Consider the following 21,253-nt stretch of genomic DNA (forward strand, 5'->3'; position numbering starts at 1 on the left):
TCCATTCCAAGAATTTAGAAAAAGAATAGCAAAATAAAAACAAAATAGAAGAGGGGCACCTGGGTGGCTCAGTCTTTGAGTGTCTGCCTTCGGCTCAGGTCATGATCCCAGGGTCCTGGGATCGAGCCCCGTGTCAAGCTCCCTGCTCAGCAGGGAGCCTACTTCTCCCTCTCCCACTCCCCCTGCTTGTGTTCCTGCTCTCACTATCTCTCTCTCTGTCAAATAAAAAAATAAAAATAAAGATAAACAAAACAGAAGAAAGGATATAACAAAATAAGGAAGATTAATGAAATATAAAACAAGCACACAATATGAGGCACAATAAAAGCTAAAAATGGTTTTTAAAAAATACTTATGAAACTGATAACTTCTTGGTAAGAATGCTAAAGTAAAAAAAAAGAAAAGGCACAAATAATTGTTAAAGGGAACAAATAAAGACCAGTAGAAACCTAGGATTGATTGCTGAGTGGGAAATAGGCAACCCAATCAAGCATGGAGTCCAGGAAAGTTCTCAAGGTTGAGGTTTGGTGGAAAAGAAGACCACAGCTGTCTTGGTCCTTATCAGAAATGTGAAATACCTGTGCACTGTTGACGGGCAATATCTGGGTTTGTTGGTTGGCTACACACTGGGCTGGCTGAAGGTCATATGTTATATAGGTAAGGCATAGATGGAGCAGAAGTGGGGCATCCAGGGGCCTGTGATATGCACAAGTAGCAACTAAGTTAAGCTTGTGTCACCCTGCCAAGCCTATGCTGTTTTTGGCAGGGTAGTGGCCAAGTCAGGGTTTGTTATGACCAGTATCAGGAGTGCACAGGAGACGTCACTATAGATACTGCAGACATGAACGAAAAGACAATAGTATGAACAAATTTCTGCCAATATATTTAAAAATTTAAAGAAATAAGGAAATTTACAGGAAAATATAACTTACTAAAGCTGCTTTATTAAGGAATGTAAAATCTGAATAGTTCTATAACTAGGAATGAAATTAAAACAGTAATTTAAAAAATGTCCACAAGGAACACTCCAGGCCCAGACAGCTTCACTGGCAAGGTCTACCTAACATTCAAAAACAAATAATTCCAGTCTCATATGGACTCACACATAATCTTAATACCAAAACGTGACAAGGACAGTATAAGAAAAGTTACAAGACCAATTTTATTTTTGAACAAAGATGCAAAAATCCTAGACAAAATACTAGGAAACCAACATCAATAATAAATATCACATATTTCGACTATGGTGGGTTTGTCTCTTAAATGTAAGTTTGGTTTAACATTAGAAAATTAATACAATCCGGGACACCTGGATGACTCAGTTCGTTAAGCGTTTGCCTTTGGCTTGGGTCGTGATCAAGTCCCGTGCTCGGCGGGGAGTCTGCTTCTCCTTCTCCCTCTGCCTGCCACTCACTTCCCCTGCTTGTCTGCTTTCTCTCTCTGTCAAGTGAATAAATAAGATCTTAAAAAAAATTAAATGGGGATGCCTGGGTGGCTCAGCCGGTTAAGCATCTGCCTTCAGCTCAGGTCATGATCCCAGGGTTCTGGGATCAAGTCCTGCATCGGGCTCCTTGCTCTGTGGGGAGTCTGCTTCTCCCTCTGCCTGCCGCTCCCCCTGCTTGTGCTCCCTCTGTCTCTCTCTGACAAAAATAAATAAAATCTTTAAAAAAATTAATATGATTCAACATATTAAAAAACTTAAATGAAAAATACCAATGTTTTAGGAAAAAAACATAATATAGTTCTATTTCTTGCTAAGAAGCTGGAATCAGAATCATTTTTTGTATTCCTGTTTGTGTATTTTTCCTGCCTGGCAATTTCCATTTTGATTAGGCTGATTTTCAGCCAAGAAATATGACAGACCCTATGGGCATGCCAACCAAAGGATATGTGTGATGCTTCTCATCACAGAGCAGGCCCAGATTAGCATTATCCCCATTCAGTCTGGTACTTAAAAATTAGGGGCTACCAAGGGCTTACTGAATACATGGCCCATTAATATGCCTTGTAAGAGAAAGATAAATTGATCCAAAATACGGTCTCTGCCTTCTAACCAAGAAAAACAAGCCTTTTTTTAAAAAAAAATCTTAATCTGTGTGGACCATAAACATTAGCCCACCCAACCCAAGCCAGCCTCAGGTTCAAATGAAACTCAGTTAATACTTCTTTACTCTAATGCTCATTTTAACACTTGCCCTAAACTCTCCGTTGAATTCTTTAGACCTAAATCAACCCTCTTGATTATCTCCTTCATATATCTAGTTTAGACAAGCCAAGATAATAAGCTGCCAAATATTATTTTTAATTGTTTTTTTAAAGTTAAAGATGCTTGCCTCAGCTGTGCTTTCATAACTAAATTATTAACTGCCTAAGGGCAGCCATTTTCCCTTTTATATTAAATTTAGCAAACAGAACAATAGAATCTAGAGCTGGAGAAGAATTTTAAAGGTTATTTATTCCTGCTTCCTTTTGGTTGTCTCTAAACTGTCTTCCATTAGATGTTCCCAAGCCTGTGCTTAAATACAACAAGGATCATGGAACGTATTTGTACAGAGTGGGACATTAAGAAATAACCAGTAATGACAATGTTGTTGATAAGCACATTTCCATAAGAAAAATGCATTTCTTCATTTCTTTCCTTCTTGTCATCTATCAGTAGTCTTGGCGCAGGGGGAAGGGAATTGCATTTCAAAATACATCTTCCACTCTATTCCTGATGTTTCATTGAAATTCAGTACATTGTCCCTAGATAGGCCACATGTGACGTATATTCAAAATAGGACACTAATCGGCTCACTTCCTGAAGATAGCCAAAGGCTGAAGAACTGACTTTTATCATTGGGAGCTAATATTTTTTACCTTCCCTTAGTAGGACATGTGCTTTGCATTGCTTTTGTTTTTTGTTTTTTCCCAGAAGGTTAGGTAGGCTCTATTTATCTGTCCTTTCCCACCCAATTTTCCTTGTGACTACAGGCCAGATCTTTAAGACAATTGGCCTGCGTTTGCAATGTAATCTGTGCTGGAGGAAGCTAGAGGTCCTCATGGGAGTTGGGCTCCTGAATTTTATACCAAGCATTGACATTAATAAATGACTAAAGACTCACACGGTGCTTCCCTTCTGGACTAAACGATTTACTGCTGCTTCTGTTGATGTCAGTATTATCTGGAAATAGTAAATGTGCTATGACAGGGAAGGCTGACAGGTGACAGCCGATTTGCTCAAATATTCCCACGCTTCTTTCTATGGTAATGGTGTGGTGGTTCTAAATGCAGAAAGGTAGCTGCCTCGGGTGTTTTGAAAGGAGTATTTTCTCTGTTGCCACTGAGGGTAATAGATGAGGTAATGTTTTCTAAACAATCCACACAGACGAAAAATTAAGGACCACTAGATACAGACAGTGTCATAAGATACTATTAATCCAGGTCTCAGGACTGCCTAACCACTCTGTGTTATCATCTGCCTGTGATAGGATGAGAGGCCCCAACTCTCAAATGAAGGATGGAAAAGAAGGAACTGCGGGTAGAAAACAGAGGGGTAGCGAGGGTGGCCGGAGCACAGATGCGATGAGTAACTCTTACATGCTCTGCTTTTGAGCTGCTCATGCTGCCGCTGGGCTGTGTGGCTTTCCTCCTGGTGCTGGCTGCCAGTTTGGGGAAGGCTAGTTGTCCTCTGGAGATAAGAGCTGGCCAAGTAGAATAGGGAAGCAAAGTGGGCCTGGGTGGCTCGGTCGGTTAGGGGTCTGCCTTCGGCTCTGGTCATGATCCCGGAGTCCTGGGATCGAGCCCTGTGTTGGGCTCCTTGCTCAGTGGGGAGCCTGCTTCTCCCTCTGCCTGCTGCTCCCCCTGCTTGTGCGCTCTCTCTCTTGTTCTCTCTCTCTCTCAAATAGGGAAGCAAAGTCTCTCAAACCCAATAACCAAAGTCTTGGACTTACTAATGGAATATTCCTTACTCAGAGAAACATAACTTTGACTCTGACCTAATTGGCTATATATTGTCTTTATAAGAACCTAGTATTAAAGTATAAAACCATTGATGAAATTTTGGTTTGGTGCGAAAGGTTTGTTTTTCAACAGTTACCTTCTAGAAGCTGGAAGAGAGTATACTTTTGCCCCATATAGTGTTCCCTATTAGGATGTCCAAAATAGGTTACAAATAACTAGAATTGTAAGGTGGGACCAGATGATTGCTAACATTCATTGATCAGTTTATTATATGCCAGGGGTTGTCTAAACGTTCTATGTATTTTTTTTTAATTTTATTTTATTATGTTATGTTAGTCACCATACAGTACATCATTAGTTTTTGATGTAATGTTCCACGATTCATTTTTTTCGTATAATACTCAGTGCTCCATGCAGTACATGCCCTCCTTAATACCCATCACCAGGCTAACCCATCCTCCCACCCCCCTCCCCTCTAGAACCCTCAGTTTGTTTCTCAGAGTCCATAGTCTCTCATAACTCATCTCTCCCTCCAATTTCCCACCCCCCTTTATTATTCCCTTCCTTCTCCTAATGTCCTCCATGCTATTCCTTATGTTCCACAAATAAGTGAAACCATATGATAATTGACTTTCTCTGCTTGACTTATTTCACTTAGCTTAATCTCCTCCAGTCCCATCCATGTTGATGTAAAAGTTGGGTATTCATCCTTTCTGATGGCTGAGTAATATTCCATTGTCTACATATTTTCATCTTGCTTAATTCTCACAACACCTCTGTGAAGAACACCTCAGTGTCCCCATTTTAAAGATGAAGAAACTGGGGCTTAGGCTAAGTAACTTGCTTGAGATCACATAGCTGGTCACAGTGACTCTTGATTTGACCCCACGCAATCTGATTACAAGACCCCAGCTCTTAACCACTATCCTCTGCAAACAGTGCAATGTCAACAAAAATAAGCCAAGAGAGAGAAAATGTCCTCTTCTAAAACTGGGGAAAATGATTTAGTCATTCCTAGGCTGGGGGTAGAACTAAATAAGACAATATGTGGACGATGCTTAGATCAGTGCCGGGCTCCTAGTGGCCTCGAGTAGATGTTAGGTATCATGATGGTTGTTCCTGTCTCTGAGGTGACTTTAAGGTGTTCTGAATGCTTTGCCTTAGCCTCCTGGGGGGTTTGGCCTGCTGGGAAGGTTGCACTGAGCCTTTGGTGAATAAGCACAGTGACTGTAGGAGCCGAACCCGGGTGGCACTTTGAAGGTGGGATTAGAGCACGAGTTTGCAGCTGCTACGTACCCAGCAGAACCAGGGTCTCAGTGTTTGGCGGACTTTCTATTTCAGTATTTCTCCAAGAGCAGGGTTTCCCCAGTGATGTAGTTTATAGACATGTCAAAACACCAGCTGTTTTCCATGCTTTTCTGCTAAGGGAAACATTTAGAATCTGTGCTCCGCCACCTTTAAACACGAAATATTTTGGTTTGAAATAAGAGAATACACCTTATCCCTTACTTCAGAGTGCCCTGAAGAATTACGGCAGCAGAAATGATGGCCTTCTCTGATCCTGGGCGTGCAGAGAACTCGAAGCCCAGGCAGTGCTTGGCCTCTGGTCTTTAAAGGGATGCCACACCGTCAGTGTCCTTTCTGGCCCAGAGAGCAACAGCTCAGTTGGTTGTTATGGACTGAGTGTTTGTATTCCCCCCAAATTCACATATCGAAGCCCTAGTGCCCCTATGTGAAGGGGTTTGGAGATATGACTTTGGGGAGATAATTAGAGTCAGATGAGATCATGATGATGGTGCCCTCATGATGGGATTAGTGTCCTTATAAGAGGAGACCAGAGAGCCTCGTGAGCATCAGGGGACAGTAGAATGGTAATGGTATCCGTGTTAAGGAAAAGGAAGCACAGCCACCTCCCCGAGGTCAACAGGTTTTTCTTGAGGTTAGCAAGGGAGTGAGGTAAGGCCGGCTATAGGCTGAGTGTGAGCCTGGAAACTTCATGATACTTCAAAAGGCAAAAGGAAGATGGTTATCAGACCTACAGTTTTGATGGTTTTCAGTGAGATCATCCTAATTAACTGACTAATTTTGCCTCAGGAATGTTGGTTTTTATCCAGAAAAATCAGATATGAAGTCACATTGAAAGAGAGTAATGGGAATAGGGAACTGTATTTAAAAAGTGCACTTCCCTTTCTGGGGTCCATTCACATGGATGCTAATGTGATTGACTTGTCTCCCTAGCAGAAGATCTGAGTTCCTCAACATCACTTCGGCAAAAATTGTTATGGTAATAGTGTGAGGGCCTTTTGATCTTGCTGATTAACATGGAGCTTGGCTAACCTGATTATATGACTCTGCCAGAAATTGGGTTTAGGTCTGTTAATACAGCATCATAAATTCAAATGAAGCTTCCTTGGGCCATCTTATCCCAGAACTGTTGTATTTTATTATTTAAAAATGAGACTCCCTGTTTGCATAGAGATAAAGTTTAAGTGTATAATTTATTTTGATTTTAAAAATTAATCTTCATGTTCCTCTTCCCGTTAAGAAGTGAAACCCTATGGTACCACAACCATGGATAATTCAGCCATCCACTCACTAAATGTATATTAAATGCCTGACGTTGCAGGCCGTGTGTAAGCTACCAGATCCTGTGGTGAAACATAAAGGCAAGGACCCAAACCTATGCTTGCTTATCTTCCACGGAAGAGAGGGGGCCCTCTGTGACTCAAACCATTTTTCAACTCTGACCTCAGGCAGTCTTCTTGCCATGTGTTGCTGGGCCAGGGCAGAGAATGTGACCCAGCTAGGCAGATGGCAGAGATCACTCGGCGGGGGGGGGGGGGTGGGGTGGGGGGGGTGCATTTTGCAGTCTATATTGAAGGAAAGCAAAACCGCCCTTGCAATACAGTTGATAGACTTTAATATTAAAAGAAACTTTGAGGAGTGCCTGGGTGGCTCAGTGGTTAAGCGTCTGCCTTCAGCTTGGGTCATGATCCCAGGGTCCTGGGATCAAGCCCCGCATCAGGCTCCCTGCTCAGCGGGAAGCCTGCTTCTCCCTCTCCCACTCCTCCTACTTGTGTTCCCTCTCTTGCTGTGTCTCTCTCTGTCAAAAAAATAAATAAAATCTTTAAAAAAAAAAAAAAGAGGGCGCCTGGGTGGCTCAGTTGGTTAAGCGACTGCCTTCGGCTCAGGTCATGATCCTGGAGTCCCTGGATCGAGTCCCACATCGGGCTCCCTGCTCGTCGGGGAGCCTGCTTCTCCCTCTGACCCTCCCCCCTCTCATGTGCTCTCTCTCTCTCTCTCATTCTGTCTCAAATAAATAAATAAAATCTTAATAAATAAATAAATAAATAAATAAAAATAAAAAAAAAAGAAAGAAACTTTGAGGGGCACCTGGGTGGCTCAGTTGGTTAAGTGTCTGGCTTTGGCTCAGGTCATGGTCTCAGGGTCCTGGGGTCGAGCCCTGCATCGGGCTCCCTGCTCAGCGGGGAGTCTGCTTCTCCGTCTCCCCTGACCCCTGCTCATTCTCTCTCTCTCAAATAAATAAATAACTTTAAAAAATAAAAACAATAAAAAAAATAAAAGAAGAAACTTTGAGCAGTTGCAAACATAGCGCTTTAATACAAAGATATGTCACCATACAGCACTGTACAGAGAGTACTGGGTCAGAAGGACTGAAGATCAGACCATGAACCACAGGGGGAAACATCCTAAGTGGTTCCAGACGAAGAAAGCTTACCTAATCACATTGATTAAACTCACCAATACCTGATAAGGGGAGATTGGACATTCATATCAGAACCCACTGTACATAATTTGTAGTTTGCTATATGTAATTACCCTCAAGTAAATTATAGGGTAATCTGTATATGTTCTCATTTCGTAGCACAAATGGAATCATTTTAATGAGTCCCCTTTTTTTGCCATTAAAAGTCATGTGTTGAAGACCCACCAATATGAAAACTTCACAGGCAGGAATTAAGATCTGTCGTGCTCACTGCTTCATCCCCGGTACCTAGCACAGTGCCTGTGTATAGACGTTTGTGGTGTTTTCTAGCTGCCTGGGCCTTTTGAAATACTCTTCCTGTGTTTAGGAAAGGTCTCCCTTACAAATCCTGCCTCCCCAAAGCAGAAGCCAGAAAACAGATTTCCCAGCCTCCCTTGCAGCTAAGACACAGAGGCATGTGACCCAGGCTCCCCAGCCAGCTGCACCCAAGGGACTTCTGTTCAGAAGTGAGCAACACAGGGAAGAGGGCTTTGCCCCAAAACTAATTTTTCTAGCCACGGTGACAACTGAAGCATCAGGCTTTCTCCTCCAGAGAGCTTTCCCTGAACGTCCCCACCCCTCTCCAGGTCTACTTTGTCATTGTACTTTCCCATTGTATTATACTTATTAATATCTTTTATTAGGTTTTAATCTGTTGTAATGGTTAAGGTCATACTAGCTGCTCTCCCCAACAAACCAAAAATATACAGTGACCAAAGGAATTTCCCTTTCCTCATCTCATGAGGTCAAAACAGGGTGCTTGGGATCAGCAGACAGCCCTGCTGCAGGAGATCATTCAGGGACTCAGGCATCCTCCATCTTGTGGCCTCATCATCTGTACCCCACGGCTTCCAGGGGTGCCATGCCCATTTGAACCAGGCCAGAAGGCAGAGGGCATGGAGAATCGCACCCTGGGGGTTTTAGGAGCCAGGCCTTGAAGTGACTCTTGTCATTTCTATTCACATTCTACTGCTCAGAACTCAGCCGCATGGCTACACCTAACTGGCAAATACCGTCTTGCTTCCTGTAGCTTCTTCCGAGTAAGGAGAAAATTATGAGAAAGTGCCATTTCTGAACTTTCTGTCTTCTCACTTGCTCCCTTCTTCCTCAACTGGGGAAAAGGATTACAGTAAGAAGGCTGATCATCCAGTAACCCTGTGTAAATCACAGACAGATGTGGCTCTGCTCTGGATTTCCTTTCCTTGGGTCTCTGGTGCTTTTTTGCCAAGTGGTTCTGTTTGGGGGGCATACAGTCATTGGATAGTTATTTCTGAACAATTGGCCTAAAACTGCTTTTATCTCCAGGTTCCCCATGTGTCTATTTGAAAGAGAAAGTGCTTAGCACGCAGTCTGGGCGCCACATGTGTTCTGACATGCTGGCACGAGGAAGGCTTAGGGGGTTCCAGATCATTGCCTATTGGCCACCCGCAGGCTAATGAAGGAAACATCTTTTTATTTCCCCTGCCTCTCCTGGACGTAGGTGCCCTATCAGCAGCCAGGGAGAGCTGGGAGTACGACTCGGGAGCCAGGGACCTCCAGAGCCCAGACTTGCAGAGTCAGTGGGCCCTGCAGAAGCTTCTTGAGTACAGCGGACACTCTTTGCATCAGCAGGCTGCTGCCCTCCACAAACTGCTCACACAGTCACGGCATTTTGGCAGCTCTGTAGGAGGAAGCTATCTGGAGCTGGCCAACACGGTGAGTACTTTCTGGTTCATAGAACACATCTTTTGGCCTGTGGGTATTGCAGTACAGATAATTTGATTTTGAGCTCCAAGGGACATACTGGGTATTGTCTTTCTTCTGGAGCTAAACATTGTACCATTGACAGCATGGCCAGGGACGTTAAGTGCTCCGAACACTTGTGATCAGTGACTTCACTCTCATCATCGAGAGCAAAGTGGACTCCTAAAAGACGTTTCAGTGAAGCCTGTAACTTGCATGGATTTAATTACTAGGGTAACGACGTCAGCGTTTCCATGACTAGAGTACTTCTATGGTACCAGACATTTCAAATTGATAGGATATAATCCTTTCTGTTCCCTAATTTGGATGTTACTCATTTAAAATACAAAGAGGAAAACAATTCATTGAAAGTTTGATTATTGTTTCTGCTTGTACTTTAAAAGTATTTTCTGGGCGCCTGGGTGGCTCAGTTGGTTGAGCAACTGCCTTCGGCTCAGGTCATGATCCTGGAGTCCCGGGATCGAGTCCCGCATCGGGCTCCCTGCTCAGCGGGGAGTCTGCTTCTCCCTCTGACCCTCCTCCCTCTCATGCTCTCTGTCTCTCATTCTCTCTCTCTCGCAAATAAATAAAAAATCTTAAATAAATAAATAAATAAATAAAAAATAAAGTTAAACCTTCATTAAAAAAAAATTAAAAAAAATAAAAGTATTTTCTGTTGACAACCAAACCCCCCCCCAACCATTGCCTTGTGGCCCTCTATCCCTTGTGCTGTACTCAATAAATGTCTATCTTCTTTAAAAATATGTATTTTCTGCTGAAAAGAAACAACTTAAAATTTCATTATTAGTTTAACCTTCCCTTTGACCTTGGGATGAATCACTACCGGGGTGGCCCTTTGGTGAAGAGCTATTGTCTTCCCTTTGAAGTTAGAGCTGTGGAACGCAGAGGGGTAGCTGATGGTCTGGTCCATTTTGGGTGACATGCAGGCAGTTTATAAATTGAGATTGCTATCCAAACACTGTGGGAAAGGTCTACAAACCTACCTGGCTTTTTTGAAACTGAAGTTTGAATGGTGGAATAAACATCTTGACAACTTCACTTATGTATATTTATAGTCTGCTTTGACATAGACTAGTGATTTTCAAACTTCTTGTGTTTGAAGTAAATTTTCTAATTCTGACGTTTTAGGTGACATGTTTGAAGGAACTAACAATTCTAAATATACCAGCAATAATTAAAATACAGTCCTTAGACAAATCCCAATTAAAGGATATTCTATAAAATACCTGATCAGTATTCTTCAAAACTGTCAAGGATACTAGAGGCAAGGAAAATCTGAGAAAGAGAAACCGTCACAGCTCAGAGGAGCCTGAGAAGATACGACAACTAAATGTAATGTGGCACCCTGGATGGGACATTAGGTAAAAATCTAAGGAAACTTGGATAAATTATAGGCTTTAGTTAATAATAATGTGTCAGTATTGGTTCATTAATTGTGACAACTATAACCATAATAATGTAAGATGTTAATAATAACAGAAACAGGGTGTGAGGTATTTGAGAACTATCTTTGCAACTTTCCTGTAAATCTATAATGTACAGAAGTGTTCACTTTATTAAAATTCATGAAGTACACCCTTACAGTTTACACACTTTACATATATATGTTTTATGTCTATAAAAGCTTATGATGAACACAATCAATAATGATGACTATTCATTGGGATACACTGAATAAGTAAAAAAAAGAAAGAAAAGGAGAGAGAGGCAGAAAGAAACAAAGAGACAAAGAAAGAAACAAAGATGGGACACCTGGGTGGCTCAGTCAGTTAAGCGTCTGCCTTCTGCTCAGGTCATGATCTCAGGGTCCTGGAATCGAGCCCCATGTCGGGCTCCCTGCTCAGTGGGGAGTCTGCTCCTTCCTCTCCCTCTGCCTCTCCCTTCCACTCGTTCTCTCTCTCTCTCAAATAAATAAATAAAATCTTTAAAAAAAAGGAAGAAACATAGAAAGAAACTATAACCCCTCAAACAAAGTTGTACACTCTTACTTAAGGTGATCTCTTGGTGGGAATGAGACCATAAATACAAATGCAGGAACTGAAGTCCTGTGACTTCATTATCACAATGTGATTTATTTTTTCACTGAATTGAACATTTCAAAATACTGGGGCGCCTGGCTGGCTCAGTTGGTTAAGCATCCAAGTCCTGATTTCCAGGGACATAATCTCAGGGTGGTGAGATCGAGCCCTGCATCAAGCCCCTAGTGGGGCTCTGTGCTCAGCGGGGAGTCTGCTTGAGATTCTCTCTCCCTCTCCGTCTGCCCCTCCGCTCCTCCTCCACCCCCACATGCACTCTCACGCTCTCTCTCTCTCTCTCTCTCTCAAAAACAAAAAAAGTTTGAAAATTTCAAAATACTATTTAAACTCACAGACCCTAGGTAATGTCCTTGGACCCTGTGGTAGGGTGCATTTTTTTTTTTTAAAGATTTTATTTATTTATTTATTTGAGAGAGAGAATGAGAGAGAGAGAGCACATGAGAGGGGGGAGGGTCAGAGGGAGAAGCAGACTCCCTGCTGAGCAGGGAGCCCAATGCGGGACTCGATCCCAGGACTCCAGGATCATGACCTGAGCCGAAGGGAGTCGCTTAACCAACTCAGCCACTCAGGCGCCCGGTAGGGTGCATTTTTGAACCCCGATTCCTCACCATTTCCTGTATCTTCACCATTTGTCTTGTGACTTTGGAGTCCTCCTACCAAGTGTGAGAAATAATAAATGATCATGATTTCAACCATCGCATTTAGGGCGGTTTGCTTCACAGCAATAGTTGACTCAGGCTCTGTTCACAGGGACCCATTGAGCCCACTTTGAGGAATACCTCACACAGGCAGCCAAAGAAAGCAAATACCCTCTCTAAACTGCACACCCGGGCCGTCCCTTCACTTATGTACTCACATTACACATAATTTAAGTTCCTGCTAAAACAAATCCTGAACTAATAAAATTAAGCTCTGTTTTTTTAATAGCTACTAAGAGCAAAAGACATTTTTATCAGTGTCCAGTTCGGAGACAGAAAGCGCACAGTAATTCACACAGGGAAAGTTTAACATAAAAAATGATTAACTAGTTGCAGGAGATTACTTACTAAGGAGTAAAGAAAATTCTAACGAACATGGGTAGCATGTGTAAAGAGCAGCCACTCCCTCCAGAGTGGAGGCATAGTGCTCCAAGAGGGCCCTCTCCTCAGCAGACCCCACTGAAAGGGAGCGGCTGGGGACCACTGGATGGCAGAGAAGTTCCCTGAGACGCTACAGGCCAGGGCTGCTGAGCAGGAAGCCAGCCCTCTGGAGTGTCAGCTCAGCTTGCTGGATGCCACCCGTTTGGGTGTCCGCAAGACTCGTTGAGCATCACTAGGAAGGTGCCCACTGAGGTGTCCACTGAGGAATTCACTGGGAAGCGGCCTGCTGCTGCTTGGTGCCAGAAATCCACTGGGAAGTCCCCCAAATGGTGCCACCAAATGGGGTGACACTGGCTGTCCTGTGCTCCTGGCCTCCATCCACCATAAGAGCGAGCAGGGAAGAAGAGCAGCACAGAACCAGGATGAGAATTCCTTATTGAAAAAGGAGAGGGGCACCTGGGTGGCTCAGAGGGTTGAGTGTCTGGCTCTTGGTTTTGGCTCCATCGTGATCTTGGGGTTGTGGGGTCAAGCCCCGTGTCGGGCTCTGTGTTCAGCGCAGAGTCTGCTTGGGATTCTTTCTCTCCCTCTGTCCCTCCCACTCATGCTCACTCTCTCTCTCTCTCTAAAATAAATGAATCATTAAAAAAAAGGAGAGGGGTGCGTGGTGGCTCTGTCATTAAGCGTCTGCCTTCAGCTCGGGTCATGGTCCCAGGGTCCTGGGATCGAGCCCCGCATCGGGCTCCTGCTCGGCGGGAAGCCTGCTTCTCCCTCTCCCACTCTCCCTGCGTGTGTTCCCTCTCTCGCTGTCTCTCTCTCTGTCAAATAAATAAATAAAATCTTAAAAAAAAAAAAAAGGAGAAATGTTCACAGGGTCCAGCTTCACTATCACAAAGCAAGGCAAGGAAAGATGGATTTGAAGATGAGAGGCAATAAATCAATAACTGGCACTGGCATTTTTAGCATTGAGAACCTTCTGGGAGCTTCCTATACAAGCTTTTACCTTTCTAAGCATCCCTTCCTTTTCTTCTACCACCAAATACCTGTCTTCTCCTTCTACCAAAGACAGTGGATATTACGACTTTGAGGCTTAACACACTGTTCAAAATGCAAAGGCAACAAGATGGTGGTGTACATAGAAGCTTATAGCATCTAGAGTTTTATCTGAGAAGCGGATGGCTACCCGTGGTCTAGAGTAAGGGTTTATTACAAGGGGTAGACCTGCCACGAATGTGGGAGCTGGGCGAGCGATCTGTGCAGGCTGTTGACTCTGCATCTAGGGTTGAACCTAAAGTTCCTCCAGGTCCATCAGATCCGCATACGAGAAGGAAAGCTGAGTGCAGAGGAGGGAAAGACAAGCCAGCATGCATGAGGACAACCTGAGGCCCATAAGGACACAGTGGACCCCCCTTCTGTTCTCTTACTACCACGACCAACCTCAGTGCGGTGGGGGACCTGCAGGGGACATTGGCCCCCTCTTATCCTGGAGCTGCACACACACCTGGCCCAGGACTCAGAGCAGCAGGAGGAGGAGACCTAGGGTATCTGGAGCTGCCACAAGCCCGATACACCAGTAGGTAAGCAGCCCCTTAGCTGTAACGTCCAGAAATCTTCACTTCTACCTCCTGGATTTCACACAGGTCTCTCAGGGCCGTACAGAATCACACAGGCAAGAGAACTCTGGGAAATGGCGTTCCAGCTTAGCTAAATGGACAGGGCAGTGGCAAAACTGCCAGTACCACGTAAACCTAACTCAGAAGGCGATCAGCAAAGCAAGATGAGACCCTTCAGGAGCTTAGTAAAGAGAGATGCCTTGGGAAAGATGCATTGTCGGCTCTCTGATGGATTTTCTCTCCGAAGATTTGTCCTGCAGCGAAGAGTCTAAGTATTAATTGTGATGTGATAGATTCTGAGTAGTGATATATTTAAGTATTATAAAACATAACTGAAGTTTTACTTTTTAGCTACGACACCGATAAATTTCTGAATGGAGTATCAATTTCTGATAGATTCTTTTCAGCCATCCTACTTGTTTTAAGTATTCATTATCAGCTTTATTAATTTTTACTAATAAAGACATTACCTAATTGATGGCGATTAAAAGTAATTATTCTATAAAAGAAGTCATGCACAAGATATAAAGTATTTGAACCAATACAGAAAGTTGATGAAATGTTTAAGTCATCATTTGTCTCCCCATTTCCCCTCATTTAGAAGGTCTTCACCAAATTTTTCTTTTTTTTTAAATGTATCCCTGAATTGCTTTTAATTTAGAGAACTTTCCATTTCTCCTTTTGTAATTTTAAGATGCTATGATCATATGGTTCTTTCCAAACTCGGGATGACCACATCAAAGCCTTTGTTCAAGAGATGTATCCTGATTGTGGTTAAAGCAAGCTGATTGTTCTGTGAGCACCCTCTTCTGGGCATTGTTCAGAATCAAAGAACAAGAGATTCTTAACCACACGGCATGCTGATCACTCTTCAAGTTTTCAGAGAATTGAGACAATACAAATAAAATACTGGATTTTTGAGAGGGGTGACAGAAGGGTCTAGAATATAGGGTAGATAGAAACTTTTCAGAATCTTGAATTGTTACTTCCAAATGATTAAAGCTGAATTTTAATAAGTAAACAAATTAGGTTCTATGGAGAGACAAATAATACTGTTGGCTTTGTGTTGTTTGTTACCTGAAAAGCCAACTATCCCTGCTCTGTGTTTTCCCTAACATTTCAAATGATGACTTTCTAGGCACACTTTGCCTCATTTCTATGCAGATGGAGAGAGCAGTTCTGCATTCTGCATCCTGTTCTTCAAGGCCAGCTTCCTTTAGAATCCTTTGGACAATTTGGCTTCAACTTGGCCCATTTTAAGATTTAATTTCATACTTCAAGTATTTTTGCAAAAGTGATTTACATTTTTACCTGTGCTAAAAGTCCGGCGTGCTACCCATTGCACCATAGAGCCTGCAGTGAGTTCCAAGGAGATTTACAAGGAGAAAAAAAAGACAGTTATGAGTTGTACAGATAAAAGTAGTGAATTTAAAAACTGACGTAACAGGGCACCTGGGTGGCTCAGTCGTTAAATGTCTGACTCTTGGTTTTGGCTCAGGTCATGGTCTCAGGGTAGTGAGATTGAGCCCTGCATGGGGCTCAGTGCTGGGCGTGGAGCCTGCTTAAGATTCTCTCTCCCTCTCCCTCTGTTCCTTCCCCCCACTCCCCCGAGCATGTGTGCACTCTCTCACTCTCTAAAAAAAGAAAAGAAAAGCAAAGTAAAAGAAAAATCTTCAAAATGTGTGTGAATAAATAAGGAATTTATCAGTAAATAAGGAATAAATAAGTAGTGGCAAGATAGGTAAGAGTCACCTTTTTGGTTAACCACTTGACCAACTCCTCATGTCTCATGCTAGCTTTTGGTGTTTCCCCCTTTCTTCATTCCAAGTATGGGATACTGGGTTTTTTTTTTAATACTTGTCAGCTGCCAACATCCTTATTATAGCTCACTCTTGTTTAGATCAGCTGTCTTGATGTTTTCGAGTCAAGGGATATGAAAACTCTTAAAACATTATCAAAAATTTGGAAATAAAGGATAAATGGAGGCCTTTTAAAAGTCATATTAGAGCCCCCTACAAGCCATCTGATGCTATAGGAGATGGAGCTTTGTTTGACTTACCGTTTACAAAAGAAGGGTAGCAGAATGTGCCACCCCAAAATATGAGTGTCTGTGTATAGGACATGTCACTCCCAAATGTGCCACTATGGTATTTTGGTTAGTTCGAGCTTTAGGTACTTGAAAAAATAGCAAGTGCAGGGAGAGGCTTTCTCTGCACTCCCTGTATCTGCCTAAAGACAGATCCTCCAAAAGGAACTCAACTGTCATTGATCCTCTCCCGGGAGATACATCAACTAGGGCAAACTGACTCCTATCACAGGAAAGAAGACTAGAAGTCATCCCCACACAGACATCCTACATCCCCCTACCCTTTCCCTATTAAGATGGTATTTAATCCTGAATTCTAAGCCACCTCGGGGAGGTACTCATTTTTCCCTGGGCATCTCCCATGTATACAAGAGGTATACGTGTTAATAAACTTTTGTTTCTTTTTCTCTTGTTAATCTGTTTATTACAGGGGTCTCTGCTAAGAACTTGGAAGGGGAGAGGAATGGGGTGTCTGGCTGGTTCAGTCGGTGGATCCTGCAACTCTTGATCTCTGGGTTGTGAATTCAAGCTCCATATTGGGTGTAGAGATTACTTAAAAATACAATCTAAAAAAAAAAAAAAAAGAAGAAGGGTAAAGGGAATATTATTTGGGTATGAATTTGCAGAAGATTGGTAACTTATCAATGATTTTTGTCCAGGTAAAGATGTAAATTTTTTTTCCAGCAGAAAAGATAACCTCAAATGTTACATTGTATTTGCCCTGGTAAGACATTAACCAGTTTGTTTGTTTTTAAAGTAACCTCTACACACAATGTGGGGCTCGAACCCACGAGCCTGAGAACAAGAGTCAAAAGCTCCACCAACTGAGCCAACCGGGTGCTCCCACTAACCAGTTTTGTGACTGACTTTGCTGTCTTACTCCAGCGCTCTTCCCCCCTCCAACCCCACGATTATATAGCCTCTCCTATCCTTCTTTGTTTTTTTTTTTTTTAAAGATTTTATTTATTTATTTGACAGAGACAGAGATAGCGAGAGCAGGAACATAAGCAGCGGGAGTGGGAGAAGGAGAAGCAGGCTTCCCCTCGAGGAGGGAGCCTGATATGGGACTCGATCCCAGGACCCTGGGATCATGACCTGAGCCGAAGGCAGACGCCTAACAACTGAGCCACCCAGGCGCCCTCTCCTATCCTTCTTTGAATCAGCTTTACTATCCTGCTAGGTTCTTCAATAAATTAGGTAAATCTTAGAACAATGCTCATTCTGTATTTATATGAAAGTCATGTTTTTCCTTTTATTGAAAATTATATTTTGACACTCTATTCTCTTTTTTGGTTTGTTTATTGCTAGTGAAAATAGAGAACTGGATAGGAGTTAACAAATGCAGCCCTTACTGCTTGCCATGTAAATCCGCCCCCCCCCCATCATTACCTTTAGATTAGGCTTGTCCCAATCAGCCTCGTACTGGCCCTTTCCTTTCTTATTTCTTACAGGACTTTAAATCCTTTTCTTCTTCTTTGTCTTTTATACCCACCTCCACCCCCCGCCCCACCACCCTCACCTCTTTTCTGGAGAAAAATCCCCCCACATCGCCTTACCCCTGACGTCCTAGTTTCTGAAGCTGGTACTTCCTGGAAGGGACTAGAAAGGAACATAGAGTCCTGTAGAGTCCTGTAAATTCTCTAGCCCCAAAGAAATTCATTGCATCTGCAGGGAAACTGGGAACGGGTGGTGTGAAGCTCTACCAGGTTTTACGAACAGGGTACTTTAGTTCAATCCTTGGTCAACAAAAAAGATAATATGGATGTATTTACAAACTACCATTTTAGCTCACGCTTTTGTTGATTACATGGCATGGAAGCATACAGAAGTTGCGAGAAAAAAAGGCACTAGAGTGGAAGAGTTACTTCTTTGAGACTTATTTGCCTTTTGGGAGATTTCCATTATTGTACAGAGATGATTTATTATGGTGTATACTAATTCTTTGTAAAGATTGAGTTGTGAAAAAGCCCTCACAAGTACTTTTTAATCTCTGAAGTCCTCTGCAGTGATAAAATTGAGATGAAGTTCCAACATCCTTTTGAAATTACAAAACTCCTTACAGGAAAAATTTTAAATTTGACAGAGGTCTTTATTTGTGAAAATGAAGATGCTCTCAAAGGATTGTTGCTTACTATTATTGCTATTATTAGTATAAAATCTGCAAATATAGGATCAATGGTTTAAGTTAGTGTGTTTTTTTTTTTTTTCCTGGAGAGGTTCTCTGTTCTTATTTAGCAGAATCTGAACTTATTCATACTTTCCCCCCTCTGCTCTTAGTTTAGCTTCTGTTTCCTCCGTGTCTTTGTCACAAATGGAAAGACTGACCAACTTATAGGGTGGCCAGAGGAATCCCCATCTTTTCCCCTTCTAGTTTATTCAGATTGTGAAGAGATGTTAATCTGACAGTCCTTATCAACAAATTATCGTCAATAAGATACACAAAAGGCAGGCATACCACCCTTATGAAGCTTTTAATCTTGGGAATGAATGGAGTCCCTGCATAACACATGTTCATTCTACTAGAGAACAATGGCTCCCAGATATTGCAAATCCATGGACCAGTAACATTTCAAAAAATTGAGACTTGCCAACTTTTTATTTTGCCAAAAATCAAAAGCCACTCTACCTACTATCTAATACCACCATCATTCCATAAAAGAGAGGACTTTTTGGGCACAAATATAGGTAGGCATCTCTAAATAAGTAAATAAATGGAAAAGATAAATTTAACTTCATGGAAGAGTTCACAGTTGTTCTTGTTTTTCCCATATCTCCATTAACTGGTGGGAACTTTGGCACGGATGAGGTTCTGTAGCAGGGTAACTGCGGATGTGGACTTTACTCACGTATCCTGTGCTTGTATGTCTGGCATTGGGTAAGTCATTTAACCTGTTAGCATCTGTGTTCTCATAAAATAGGGATAATAATACCTTCTTCATATGGTTGTCCTGGAAACTAAACAAGATGATGTGTAGAAAGTGCTTAATACAATGCCTCATCCAAGTAGGTGCTCAATAAATACTCATGGTTGTTACTGCTGTTTTCCCCACCTAGTTATCAGAAATAAGCCTTGAGAGTTACTTACAAGTGGATACGTTTGGGGTGGAAACAATTTGGAAACAAAAACTTAAAACATTCTGAAGAAATGACATCTCAAGAAGATACCGAGATTTTGAGATATTGAGTACTTTTTTATGAGCTAGGAGTAGTCTCAAAGATGTTGTTGTTAAAAATTATGTTGAGTAATCCTATATGTAGAATTCACACGGAAATACCAGATCATGCAAAAGGGTAATAATTCCTATCTTTGTCTAACCCCTCCATTTAAAAAATGGGGGTATGGAAGCCCAGATCAAAAAATCCCCTTAATGTCAGCTAGAGAGAAGTAGTAGGACCAGGACTGGAGGGTCGGTTTCCTGACACCCCACTGTGCTCCTGCCCCAGACTAGGGGATGGCCCTTGCCATTGGCAAGAGAAGGAACAGCTGCTGGTGGGAAACGGGGGACCCCTGTGTCCTCTCCTTAGGATCTTTGCTATGGGCTCTGGGTCACTCTTCTCTTCTGCTGTGTGGTGCTGGGTTGGTGGTTCTTATGTCCTCTACTCTCTTTTGTGGAGGTAACATTCAACCATTTGTTAAAATATTGGCATGCTTCTCTACCAGGCCCCCCACTGCCCTGGCTACCTGGCGCCATCTGCTGTCCCCCAGGAATGCACAACCTCCCCATGGTTCAGCCTCTGAGGGGAGGGTGCTGCCCTGCAGGGCCTGGTACTGCTGCCAGCTGGCATCTTCCAGGCAAATGTTCTAGATGCTTGTGGCTGGGCCACATCCGGCTGTTAAATGTTTTAAGTATCTCTTCTGCCCTCTGGCAACCTGTGGGAACAAAACAATAAATCCAGTTTTAGGGCCTGATAACAATGTGGACGTCAACAGATAGTGAGGAGGCAGGAACCCCTCTGATCTTCCTCTCTTAGAAATTCTTTAAAATGATCCTGTTGGAGGGGGGCACCTGGCTGGCTCAGTCGATAGAACACGCGACTCTTGATCTCGGGGTTGTGAGTTCAAAGCCCCGTGTGAGGTGTAGAGATTCCTTAAAAAAAAAAAATCTTAAAAAAATGATTCTGTTGGATAGTTCAAGAGGGGTTCATGTTTTATTCTGCTTTCTACTCTCTTTGGGGGTAAGACCTCTGGTTTGCCAGGATAAAGGAATTTTGTCAATTTTAAAGTACACACTAGAGGGCAGTGGCCCCATGTGTAGACACCTGACAATTACCACTTTCTCTGCACTTCTCCGCCCTTCCTTTGTATAGGGGAGGGGGAGAGGAGTCTTCCTCCACATCATACAAAGCTATTTATGTCTGAAGTGTTTTATGAACACAGAGCAGCTGCTTGGGAGCACCCAGTCTGTCATGCCTCGTAGTTTCTTTTCCATCCTTCTTCCAATCACTTCTCAGTGGGGCTTCAGTAGTAGACTTAGTTATTGTTCACATCGTAATGTCCTTTTTCTTTCTTTTTTTTTTTTTAAGACAAGGCACAGAAAAGGTGGGAAACAAACATTCCTAATTGGGGGCAGTATGGTTTTCTATCTTTGCATCTTTACATTTTCAAATAAAGTCATCAATTAAGAATGAAGAGAAAAATATGGTGAAGGGCCCTTATATTTTGCATGTGCAGAGGCAAAAACCATTTACCCAAGTCCGCAGAGCTGCCCCCTTGGCCATGATCACTAAGGAGAATCATGTTTCAACTGTGTTTACCTCTCCTGAGGGTTCCTAAGTAGTAGGAGGCCTGCTTGCTGAGAGAGGCGTAGCCAGTCTGTGTGATAGAGAGAGGGGGTAGGGGTGAGTGGGTTTAGAGATCGTGAAGCCACGAGGCTGTGTGTTTGCGGAGCTCTAGGGTATTGAAGAGAGAAGTTCCGGTGCAGCTGATTGTGGCACGGCGTTCAAGAGGAAAGCAAAGGGACACTCAGACGTATGTCAGTGGATTATTTATG

The 21,253-nt window shown here is 42.8% G+C and overlaps 1 protein-coding gene across 3 annotated transcripts in view; it reads left to right on the forward strand.

The window, feature by feature from the left end:
- MCC (MCC regulator of Wnt signaling pathway) overlaps window positions 1–21,253 on the forward strand; it is a 389,997-nt gene that overhangs the window by 86,725 nt on the left and 282,019 nt on the right. For all 3 annotated transcript variants that reach the window (XM_078066935.1, XM_078066936.1, XM_078066937.1), the window contains exon 3: window positions 9,189–9,403. In XM_078066935.1, the coding sequence (XP_077923061.1) occupies window positions 9,189–9,403 (215 nt within the window). The remainder of the gene's footprint in view (window positions 1–9,188; window positions 9,404–21,253) is intronic.

Source organism: Halichoerus grypus, chromosome 2, assembly GCF_964656455.1.
Source record: "Halichoerus grypus chromosome 2, mHalGry1.hap1.1, whole genome shotgun sequence".
NCBI lineage: Eukaryota > Metazoa > Chordata > Mammalia > Carnivora > Phocidae > Halichoerus > Halichoerus grypus.